Raw genomic sequence first — 12,906 nt, forward strand, 5'->3', positions numbered from 1 at the left:
TAAAGCTTCCTCGGTAAGCCTGGCATAACCATGAAATGGAAATGCCAGACCAGGAGGAAAGAATTCAAAGTCCTCTAGAGGACGAGTGCCAAGGCCCTCCAAAGTCAACATTCCGTCTGAGAACGGGGAATGAAGAGCCATACGCCAGGGGTTGTTCTTGGCAAACGGCGGGAGCTTAGAGGCATCCGGGATGAGAGAGCTTTGGACTCTCTCCGGAGCTCCTTGCTCTAAAGCCCCAAGTCTCTGACCGATGTTAGAGAACATCGTGTCCATCTTCGACTGCATCTCCGAAACCAACTTTGCCTGCATCTCTGACACGATGCGAAGCATGGCTGATTCGGAAAGGCCCGGGCTAGCAGCAGGAGGGGCGGAATGAACTCCCGGGTCGTGAGACTTAGAGGAGGAACCAGAGGCCTTTGATGACAGGTTCGTACTTTGTTTAGAGCCATGAGAAGTCTTGTGAGGCTTGCGAGCTTTGGGTAAGGTTCTTGAAGTAGACTTATCCTTAGGGGGGACCGGGTATGATCGTTGAGACGAATCACGGTCCCCAGAAAATCCATGAAAAGAAGAGCGATCAGAAGAAGAAGAAAGAGCGGGGCTGAGGATAGGAATCTCAGTGCCGGACACACCTGCCTCACTTACCACCCTACCTGTATCCGGCTCGTCTAGTAACATTGGTTCGACGTCCAGGTTCATGGAGGCAACATTGTCCTCCAGACCTCCGGGGGCGTCCGATGGATCTTGCTCTGGGTCGATGAGACCCGTTATAGTGGCATCAATGTGGGCAATGATGGGAGCTGCCACATGCCTAGCCACAGCAGCTGAAGACTTGGCGTTGGGGTAAACCATGGTGCAGTAGTCCTCAGATAGGACGTACGGCCGCTTAGACTTTACATTCCGGGCAAACCCACCAACCCACACCTTCAGTGTGGCCCGAGCCGCAGACTTTTGTTCCGGGGATGCCTGAAATAATAGTGGGAATTATAAAAGGGAAAACTCCCAATGGTCCTTCAAGACCATAGATATCTTACTAATAGTAAAATAAATAAGAAGGCAACATAGCCAACGGGACTCACCGAGTCAGATCCAAGGGTAGTGATGAGGTCGAAGCAAATCACACAGTTATCCGGGTGCCATACCACAACGTCTTCCAGTTGAACCCCACAAAGGGCGTGAGATCGGCAGACGGAGTGGCCACAAGGCTGGTGCAGAACAGCTGCACAGGCCGGCGTCAGACAATGCACCATCTATAAAAAGAATAGTATATGAGAAACTGTAATTCCCTTAAGTAGGGGCGGGTCCGGAGGACCCGGGCCTAACATAGGTTTAACACAAGAATAGAGCCTAACCGTAATATTCTTTAAGTAGGGGCGGGTCCGGAGGACCCGGGCCTAACATAGGTCTAACACAAGATTAGAGCTTAACTGTAATATTCTTAGGTAGGGGCGGGTCCGGAGGACCCGGGCCTAACATAGGTCTAACACAAGGTTAGAGCTTAACTGTAATATTCTTACGTAGGGGCGGGACCGGAGGACCCGGGCCTAAACATAAGTCTAACTTGAAACTAAAGTATAGCAATCCATTCCGGTCGAGCCGGGAGCATAAAAAAGGATGCAATAACAAGGAATTAAGACATATGGTGTCTGATTTCCCGGGGCGGGGTAGGCCCCGGGCCGGGAAATAAAAGTATATCCAATACCAATTCATTTAGGGACTCCGGGGTAGTGATCTGTCATATATAATCATCATATATCATCATAGGAAATGTTATAAAATAATAGGGGGGGCGGAACTGTAGCTAAGAACCGCCACTGAACCCGGAGGGTTTCGTATAACATAAGCCAGAATGAAAAGTGAATATAAAATAGGGTGCACCGGGATCCAACTCTGTTGACCGGTGGCCAACCAGACTAGACAGAGACGAACCCGCCGGGACACCCGGAGGACAAGGTCCATAAACACTGAACTACCCCCTCTAAAAGGAGGGAAGGCAACGGTCCCCTAGTGGAGGGGGGAGAAGCCTAGTCGCCCACCTAGCGAGAGGGGGAGCGTGGGGGAGGATCACGTGATACGAGGCAGCAGGGCTACCAACTGACGATCCCCAACCAGACAGATCAAACGGAGTAATGGCACAAATATTCATTATAATAATAATAGCGTTAAAAATTATATGAATAAACACATAGAATTTTGGGCAAGGCATGCAACATAATTATTAAATCACAAAAGACACACCTGATGGCTAAAAATAACATTGCCGCCTAGTAACGAAGGTCGGCAGCCATAACGATACGTAAATGATATCGGCCCTAAAATTGAACCACGAGGATTCTAAACGCTAAATAATGAATATTCACAATAACAAATAATATTTAATAATAAAAATAATACACATAGTAACACCGCGAGTGAAACTTAAAAGCTCTCAAAAACAGGAGTACCAACTGTAGTGAAATCAAGCAAGATCGATATGAACGAAGAGAATAAACTCCTATAATATAAATATTAAACGATCTAGGTTGCTCAAAACACAGTAAAACCAAGCTTGGTACTTAACTTAGACAGTGTCTCCTGGGAAACCGACGAAGAAGCCATAATTCAATGGAAATTAAACAAAAAAACGAGAGCACAACAAAAATGCGGGTTACTATACTCGTCGTGCTAAAAGGAGTTGGGTTCTGAGCGGATGCATTGTTAGTAGTACCGAGTGAGGTTGAACGGCTCTCCTCTATTGGGGTTTCTGTCGTGGATAAATCTAAATAGTGCGGGACCTCTGGACTATACGCCCAATTTTATACCGACACCAATAGGTGAGCGAGCTAGTTAACCTAGCACTCCTTTACATTTTTTCTCTGGTATATTTAGCAGTAAATTACCTAAGAATAAGTGCTAAATGGAGCTTATTCACTGGGCGGCACAGGTTCGAGCCCAGAAATATCCAAACTTATGGCTGATTACATGAATTAGACCTTTTTCTTGACCGTGACCTTAACCTTAAAAAACTTAATCATTTACAGTTTTTTACATAACAGTTAATCCCTGCAAGTTTCATCACTCTAAGATTAAAATTGTGGCCAGGAAGCTGTTCACAAACAAACACAAAGAGGGGGTAAAACATAACCTCCTTCCAACTTCGTTGGCGGAGGTAATGAACTATTACTATACTGTACTTACTTATAACCATGAGATTCTAAATCCATACTAATGACTTCATACATGCAGTCATTCAAAGTCTTGACTCCCTCTTGTCGGTAGTGAATAACGTAATCCAGAAGAGTGTATGCGGCCACGTGGCTCCAATAAGGGATCATCTGAACTGTGTCCGTTGAAGGCGATTCGGTGGGAGAGAAACAGAGGCTATGCTCCGTCTCTTCCAGTTCTTCCATCTCGGCACGGAAGGGGAAGGGATTGTCGTTTTTGAAGCCCCGCCGTAAGAGTACAATGTGTTCCTCGATCTGTTGTGTTCAAAACAAGAATTAAAAGATGTAGATTTACATTATTATCATTACATTATCATTATTACTTACTAAGCTACAACCCTAGTTGGAAAAGCAGGATGCTATAAGCCCAGCTGCCCCAACAGGGTTAATAGTCCAGTGAGGAAAGGAAACAAGGAAAAGTAAAATATTTCAAGAACAGTAACTACATTAAAATAAATATTTCCTATATAAGCTATAAAAACTTAGCAAGAAAAAAAGAAAAAAGATAAAATGGTGTGCCCGAGTGTACCTTCAAACAAGAGAACTCTAACCAAAGACAGTGGAAGACCATGGTACAGAGGCTATGGCACTACCCAAGACTAGAGAACAATGGTTTAGTTTTGGAGTGTCCTCCTAGAAGAACGGCTTACCATAGATAAAGAGTGTCTTCTATCCTTACCAAGAGGAAAGAGACCACTGAACAAATACAGTGCAGTAGTTAACCCCTTGGGGTGAAGAAGAATTGTTTGGTAATCTCAAGTGTTGTCAGGTGTATGAGGACCGAGGAGAATATGTAAAGAATAGGCCAGACTATTCGGTGTACAGTATGTGTAGGCAAAGGGAAAGTGAAGCCTAACCAGAGAGAAGGATCCAATGAAGTACTGTCAGGTCTCATCATATGGATTTTGATTATTTTACATTGAGTTGGAAAAAGATTACACATAACTTTTAATGTTTATAATATTGTAAAGCCTTCTCTATCCATACTATTGCCCCTGTATAGGCCTGAATTAGAATTCTAACATAACAGAAGGCATAAGATATTGCATAGTATAGAAAGAACAATATGTTATTTTCATTAGTAAAATAAATTTTTGAATATACTTACCCGATAATCATGTAGCTGTCAACTCTGTTGCCCGACAGAAATCTACGGTCGGGATACGCCAGCGATCGCTATTCAGGTGGGGGTGTACACAACAGCGCCATCTGTGGTCAGGTACTCTAGTACTTCTTGTCAACACCACCTCAATTTTTTCCTCGGTCCACTGGTTCTCTATGGGGAGGAAGGGTGGGTCAATTAAATCATGATTATCGGGTAAGTATATTCAAAAATTTATTTTACTAATGAAAATAACATTTTTCAATATTAATCTTACCCGATAATCATGTAGCTGATTCACACCCAGGGTGGTGGGTGGAGACCAGCATACATGTTAACAAAGAAGCTAAGTATCCCGTATTTTATTTTATTAGTTATTCAAAAATAACATAAAATAAATAAGTACCTGGTAAGGAAGACGACTTGAACCATTACTCTGCCTTTATTAAGTACGTCTTTCTTACTGAGCGTAGCGGTCCTCTTAGGATGCTGAACGACTCTTAGGTGCTGAAGTATAAAGGGCTGCAACCCATACTAAAGGACCTCATCACAACCTTTAACCTCGGCGCTTCTCAAGAAAGAATTGACCACCCGCCAAATCAACAAGGATGTGGAAGGCTTCTTAGCCGACCGTACAACCCATAAAAAGTATTCAAGAGAAAGGTTAAAAAGGTTATGGGATTATGGGAATGTAGTGGCTGAGCCCCCGCCTACTACTGCATTCGTTGCTACGAATGGTCCCAGGGTGTAGCAGTTCTCGTAAAGAGACTGGACATCTTTGAGATAGAATGATGCGAACACTGACTTGCTTCTCCAATAGGTTGCATCCATAACACTCTGCAGAGAACGGTTCTGTTTGAGGGCCACTGAAGTAGCCACAGCTCTCACTTCATGTGTCCTTACCTTCAGCAAAGCAAGGTCTTCTTCCTTCAGATGAGAATGTGCTTCCCTAATCAGGAGCCTGAATAGTAAGAAACTGAGTTCTTAGACCTTGGAAGAGAAGGCTTCTTGATAGCACACCATAAGGCTTCTGATTGTCCTCGTAAAGGTTATGACCTTTTTAGATAGTACCTAAGAGCTCTAACTGGGCAAAGTACTCTCTCCAGTTCGTCCCCCACCAAGTTGGACAGGCTTGGGATCTCGAACGACTTAGGCCAAGGACGTGAAGGAAGCTCGTTTTAGCAAAAAACCGAGCTGCAAGGAACATGTAGCCGTTTCAGATGTGAAAAACTATGTTCCTGCTGAAGGCGTGGATCTCACTTACTCTTTTAGCTGTTGTCAAGCACACGAGGAAAAGAGTTTTTAATGTGAGGTCCTTAAAAGAGGCTGATTGGAGAGGTTCAAATCTTGATGACATAAGGAACCTTAGGACCACGTCTAGATTCCAGCCTGGAGTGGACAACCGACGTTCCTTTGAGGTCTTAAAAGACCTAAGGAGGTCCTGTAGATCTTTGTTGGTGGAAAGATCCAAGCCTCTGTGGCGGAAAACCGCTGCCAACATACTTCTGTAACCCTTAATCGTAGGAGCTGAAAGGGATCTTACGTTCCTTAGATGTAACAGGAAGTCAGCAATCTGGGTTACAGTGGTACTGGATGAGGAAACTGCATTGGCCTTGTACCAGCTTCGGAAGACTTCCCCTTTAGACTGATAGACTCTGAGAGTGGATGTCCTCCTTGCTCTGGCAATCGCTCTGGCTGCCTCCTTCGAAAAGCCCCTAGCTCTTGAGAGTCTTTCGAAAGTCTGAAGGCAGTCAGACGAAGAGCGTGGAGGTTTGGATGTACCTTCTTTACGTGAGGTAGACGTAGAAGGTCCACTCCTAGAGGAAGAGTCCTGGGAATGTCGACCAGCCATTGCAGTACCTCTATGAACCATTCTCTCGCGGGCCAGAGCGGAGCCAACCAACGTCAGCCGTGTCCCTTTGCGAGAGGCGAACTTCTGAAGTACCCTGTTGACAATCTTGAACGGCGGGAATGCATACAGGTCGAGATGGGACCAATCCAGCAGAAAAGCATCCACGTGAACTGCTGCTGGGTCTGGAATCGGAGAACAATACAACGGGAGCCTCTAGGTTATCGAGGTAGCGAACAGATCTATGGTTGGCTGACCCCACAGGGCCCAAAGTCTGCTGCAAACATTCTTGTGAAGGGTCCACTCTGTGGGGATGACCTGACCCTTCCGGCTAAGGCGATCTGCCATGACATTCATATCGCCCTGAATGAACCTCGTTACCAGCGTGAGCTTTCGATCTTTTAACCAGATGAGGAGGTCCCTTGCGATCTAGAACAACTTCCACGAATGAGTCCCTCCCTGCTTGGAGATGTAAGCCAAGGCTGTGGTGTTGTCAGAGTCCACCTCCACCACCTTGTTAAGCTGGAGGGACTTGAAGTTTATCAAGGCCAGATGAACCGCCAACAGCTCCTTGCAATAGATGTGAAGTGTCCTTAGCTCCTGATTCCATGTTCCAGAGCATTCCTGTCCGTCCAAAGTCGCACCCCAGCCCGTGTCTGATGCGTCAGAGAAGAGACGGCGGTCGGGTTTCTGAACAGCCAAAGGTAGACTTCCTTGAGAAGAAAGCTGTTCTTTCACCACGTGAGAGTAGACCTCCTCTCTTCGGAAACAGGAACTGAGATCGTCTCTAGCGTCATGTCCTTTATCCAGTGAGCCGCTAGATGATACTGAAGGGGGGGAGGTGGGGTCTCCCTAACTCGATGAACAGGGCAGCGATGAAAGTGTCCCTGTTAGACTCATCCACTACCTGACTGAGCATCGGTTCCTTCTCAGCATGCTCTGGATGCAATCTAGGGCTTAGTATATCTTTGGGACCGACGGAAAAGCCCGAAAAGCTCGACTCTGAAGATCCATACCCAGGTAGACAATGGTCTGGGATGGGACGAGCTGGGACTCCTCAAAATTGACCAGGAGGCCCAGTTCCTTGGTCAGATCCATAGTCCATCTGAGAATCTCCAGACAGCGACGACTTGTGGGAGCTCTTAAAAGCTAGTCGTCTGACGGAGCCGGACACAAGATCATGGTACTGCTGCACAGTCTGTGAACTGTCAACCATGGGGAAGCGAGGAAGTAAAGTGACAACCCGAAGCTGTCTAGACTGTCTGGGTCGTACAGACAACTCCTTATCGGGTTGCTGAGGTTGCCGCACTGCGTCACAACAAGTCACTTCTGCTGGTTGTTGAACGTCTTCCCAGTGACACACTGACTCCGTAAACAAAAAAATCCTCTAACAAGGACTAAGCTTGGACTGCATGTCTTGCAACACAGCTCAAGGTCTATGGGAGCAGGTGTGGTAACAGACGGGGTTAGCGACTGAAGTGGAACCATTACCCTCCCTGGAAGCATGCTATGCTTAAATAAAAGTCCATAGGAGGCTAAGCAGCTAAAGGCTCCTCTCCAAATGACAGAGTCCTCAAGGGAAAATCAGAAGGAGGGAGAATAGCACTTTCTCATCTACAGGAACCATATCCGAGAAAAGCTAAGTTCTCTCAGTGAGGGTTTCACTGGTGCAAAAGCAGCAGACTAGAAGGCAACGTTATGAAACTGCTTGACAGTCTAGTGAGTTGGCAACAACCAAAGATGTGTGACTGAGAAGCATGCGGTAAGGTATGCAGAGCATGCTGTATGCAGAGCATGCTGTATGCAGAGCATGCTGTATGTAGAGCATGCTGTAAGGTAAGCAGAGCATGTTGCATGGCGTGCGGCTTATGCTGCATGGGATGAGGCTCATGCTGCATGGGATGAGGCTCATGCTGCATGGTATGAGACTCATGCTGCATGGGATGAGGCTCAAGCTGCAAGGGATGAGGCTTATGCCGCATGCGTTGAGGAGGATGCCGCATAGTATGAGGCTCCTGCCTCATGGGTTGAGGCGGTTATTTATTCTTAAAAGGAAATCTGAACCTGACCCTAATCTAGCTGTCCGAGGATTTACCTGTTGAGACATCAGTCTCTTTACCAGCGAGTTTTACCAGATTTCCCCGGGCCACCACGTGACACAATTGGTAGTAATTCATTCAAATTACCCCTAATGAGTCAATATGGATAAATATCAACACAACATCGTGTTCAAATAGAAATAAATTTCTACCTCATACTTGGGATCGAACGCTAGCCCCTTCTAATGAAAGGCCAGGTCGAAACCAACCATGCCACGAGAGCCCATTGCCGCATAGCATGAGGCTCCTGCCTCATGGTTTGAGGAGGACGCTGCGCAGAGAGAGGCTCATGCTGTGAAGAATGCGGTTGCTGCATGCGTTGAGGCGGCTGCCTCATAGCATGAGGTTCCTCAAGAGTTGAGGCTCTTGCCTTAAGAGTTGAGGTTGCCTCAAGAGTGGAGGTGGCTGCCGCAAGAGTTGAGGTTGCTGCCTCAAGGATGGTGGAGGTTGCCGCAACGCAAGAGGTTGCTGCATAGCGCTGGTATCTGGCAACTCCCAATGCGGCAGCTCACGCGTGGAGGTAGGTTGAGGAACCTCAACATCATACGTCTGGCAGGGTGGACTGCGCAGAGGTGGAGTTGAGGTTGCTGCCTCGAGGATGGTGGAGGTTGTCGCACCGCAAGAGGTTGCTGCCTCGAGGATGGAGGAGGTAGTCGCAACGCAAGAGGCTCCTACCTCAAGGGTAGAGGAGGTTGCTGCAAAGCATAAGGCTCCTGCCTCAAGTGTTGAGGAGGTTGCCGCGTGGCAAGAGGCTCCTGCCTCAAGGAAAGTGGAGGTTGCTGCACAGAGCTGGTATCTGGCAACTCCCAATGCGGCAGCTCACGCATGGAGGTAGCTTGAGGAACCTCAACATCATACGTCTGGCAGGCTGGACTGCGTAGAGGTGGAGGAGCGCTCGCAGGAGGAGGTGTGTTAACCTTCTCTGCCTGAAACTCCTGCATCAACACCGCAAGCTGAGACTGCATTGTCAGCAGCATAGACCACTAGAGTTTAAGAAAGACAACAACAAACGGAGCTACTGTCCGTTGAAACTGAGGGTCTAAAACAGTTGGTGCGGCAACAGACGGAGTTACTGTCTGTTGCGATACCACCTTGCCTCTCTGGGAGGTGTGCAGTTGTCGTACTGCAGCAAGTCCGAACTGACCCAGTGCTAATGGCACCACCTAGGAGTTGGACTTGCGCGGAAGGGACCGACTTGCACTTAAAAGCTGCAAGATTTGGTCCATGGTTTCTGCGAGAAACCTCTTCCGCAGACGAGGAATAAATGGGCTCTCTCGTCTTTGTGTGGGTGGGGTGATCACGTCGGCTACGTGAGTTGGTTACACCCGAAACCACGGAGGGAAACGTCTGTTCGTCGATCAAGGCCTGCTGAACCCATAAGTCCTTCGACATTACTTCTCCCCTGGGCTTGGGAGCTTGTAAGAGGTCCCAGACTAGGCGAACAACTGGCACGAACAGACGAACCCTCGAACGCAACACTGTAACACTTTGCGCTTATCACTTTTGATTTTCTGTTTGCACTTATTTCACTGAACTCGAAACTTTAAGTGGTTTGTACCTGAAACACGCAATTCTATCCTTCATTAAAAGTTAGTAATTGCGAAAACAGTATTACAATGTAACAGAAAAACATAATGAAAGATAAATAATTCAGTGGCTGGAAAAGAGACTAAACACTAGATCAAATAAACTACGTTTAAAATCTCTCACCGCATAAGGCCTGAGAACAAGAATAAAACTCTAGAAACGTTTACCTTCTTCCCCTAAAGAGACTAGGGAGAAGAGCAAAAACGATAACAACGTTACCCGCTTGAACGAAACGTTTATCCTCCTCTCTCTCCCTCCGTCTCTATCTCTCTCTCTCTCTCTCTCTCTTGACTTAGCACCTGAGAGAAGAGCCCAATTATATATATCGTTAAAACATATTATTGTTAAAGGAAAAAAACTGAAAGGTTTCCCAAATAAAAAGTTCCTTTATTAGAATTAAAACCATTTAAGCTAAGAAAGAATGAACAAAACGCTAGAATCGGTTTACTCTTACTGCAACGTGACACCGTGATAGACTCTCTCTCTATCGTAACGATAGAGCGCAAGTTGAACGTTCTGAACGTCAACAACTGCAGAGACAAAACAAAACGTTAGTTCAACTTTGAAAACAGTACAAGACTATCAAAGAAATTCTTTCAAAAACATTAAAATAGCATAATATGTTAACAGGTAAAAACGAAATGACGGGCTCAATGTTAATTAACTTCGGTTCAAGAAAAGACCGCCTACTATTAGGAAAGGTCGAATATAAACAAATATAAAAATTAATTTTAATAAGTTTATAATAAAAGGAAGTTAATCAAAGAGGCCTATAAAAGGCGGAGAGATATAAAATAAATCTATAACTTTGTTAAGCAAAATTAAGAGAGTCTATACTCTCTTCGACACCAACACTTCCGTCTAAGGGAAGGGTCGGCCATTTAAAAGTGAAAGAGAGTTCATACTCTCTTCGTACCAAAATTAAATCAAAAATTAAATCAAATTAATTCCAAAAACTTGCTAAGCTAATGATATAGCTTCCTGAATAGCGAAGGCTAAACTCTAGAGCAAATACATCACCAAATCGTGAGCAATAACTCCAGAATCAACAGCGTATCCAAGTAGGTCTAGCCGGAGGCACGACAGAGGAAAAATTGAGGTGGTGTTGACAAGAAGTACTAGAGTACCTGACCACAGATGGCGCTGTTGTGTATACCCCCACCTGAATAGCGATCGCTGGCGTATCCCGACCGTAGATTTCTGTCGGGCAACAGAGTTGACAGCTACATGATTATCGGGTAAGATTAATATTGAAAATAAGAAAACTCAGAACAGATAATAATAGTGTACAGTACTGTCATGCAAGACAATTGAAACCCAATACAGAAAGTTCTCAACCTTACTAGGTTCCAAAAAACTGTTTGTATATCGAATTGTTTGCAAATTGAATTTTGTGAAATTTTGGGCAATGTAAGCCTAACCGGAATCCCATAGACCTAATCTGAATCTCATGCCTATGATTTCAAGCTACAAAAGTCAGCAAATACTGTAGACAGATTTCATATGAAATAGATATCAGGTTATGACAAATATAATTTTGTTTACTGTATCAACTGACATAATATTGTTTTATTACATCATTTCTTTATGGTATCTTTGCTATTTTCAGCTGGATTTATGTTTTTATCTCCGGATATTTGTATGTTGGGGACTTCCTGTATTACTTTTAATTTTCAAAAGCATCAATTATTAAAAATTTCTTTTAACCCTTTTACCTCCAAAGGACGTACTGGTACGTTTCACAAAAGCCATCCCTTTACCCCCATGGACGTACTGGTACGTCCTTGCAAAAAAATGCTATACAATTTCTTTTTTTCATATTTTTGATGAATTTTTGAGAAAATTCAGGCATTTTCCAAGAGAATGAGACCAACCTGACCTTTCTATGTCAAAAATTAAGGCTGTTAGGGCAATTTAAAAAAAATATACTGCAAAATGTGCTGGGAAAAAAATAACCCCTTGGGGGTTAAGGGTTGGAAATTTCCAAAGAGCCTGGGGGTAAAAGGGTTAAAATAGAAATATCATACCTCATATGGGAGTTTCTGAATGTTTTTCACACAAAGTAGCATCTTGGCCATCTGCACCCACAGCTCTTCTAAAGGCTGTTGCTCCGCACTCTGTAAATGTTCCGTCAAGACTTGGGGGTAGAGTTGCAACACTGCCCGCGACTCTTCTTCCGACCATCGAAGCTGTGCGTTTACTGATGTTCGTCAAAAAATAAAAATAAAAATTAGGATAGTTTTAAATTTCATAAATACATACCCATCATTATTCCAAAACTTCTCTGTATGTATTTCCTCATTATTTAGGAAGCTACTCAGATGAACAATGCAATTATAAGCTTTGAAAGGAAGAACAGTTGCATCATAAGAACAAATCAGGCATTTATCAAATCAATTACTGTACCAGAACCTATACTAAAACTTACTTCGTCTACTAAATAATAAAAAGCTTTTGGATGTATCAATCAAAATATAAAAGCAGTAATTCATTCATCTCAGTACCAAAATTAACCCTTTCACCCCTAATGGACGTACCGGTACGTTCTTGCAAAACACTGTTATTTACATGTTTTTGCATATTTTTGATAACTTTATGAGAAACTTCAGGCATTTTCCAAAAGAATGAGACCAACCTGACCTCTCTATGACAAAAATTAAGGCTGTTAGAGCAATTAAAAAAAAAATATATAGCAAAATGTGCTTAAAAGTTCAACATACCTTGGGGGTAATAGGGTTAAGTAGCCTTTTGATATGTGAAATTAGCTTTACTTAAATTATTAACGTAACAAAAACCTGATGAAGTTTTTTTTCTTTAAATACAATATTTCTTTGCTCAAAAATAAAATGAACTTACACTGCCTCATTCTCCTGGCATTTGTGTTGTCCAATTTAATGATAGAGCCATCATGAGGCCACAAATTGTACTGGCTGTAGATCTAAAATGTAAAATTAGGAAAATTATAGAAACATTTTTCTGCTTCCACAATATATATTACAAAGCATTAGACATTGCTTAATAAGATTATCTATATTCAAGAGAATACTTCTCAAACTATATAGTACGTTC

General features: G+C 44.0%; 1 protein-coding gene across 2 annotated transcripts in view; it reads right to left on the reverse strand.

The window, feature by feature from the left end:
- Positions 1–12,906, reverse strand: part of LOC137644179 (uncharacterized) — a 109,154-nt gene that overhangs the window by 50,131 nt on the left and 46,117 nt on the right. For both annotated transcript variants that reach the window (XM_068377175.1, XM_068377174.1), the window contains exons 10-12: positions 12,694–12,775; positions 11,865–12,037; positions 3,175–3,455 (exon numbers count right to left, since the gene is read on the reverse strand). In XM_068377175.1, coding sequence (XP_068233276.1) covers positions 3,175–3,455; positions 11,865–12,037; positions 12,694–12,775 — 536 coding nt within the window. The remainder of the gene's footprint in view (positions 1–3,174; positions 3,456–11,864; positions 12,038–12,693; positions 12,776–12,906) is intronic.

The sequence above is a fragment of the Palaemon carinicauda genome, chromosome 7 (genome assembly GCF_036898095.1).
Source record: "Palaemon carinicauda isolate YSFRI2023 chromosome 7, ASM3689809v2, whole genome shotgun sequence".
Taxonomy (NCBI): Eukaryota; Metazoa; Arthropoda; class Malacostraca; order Decapoda; family Palaemonidae; genus Palaemon; species Palaemon carinicauda.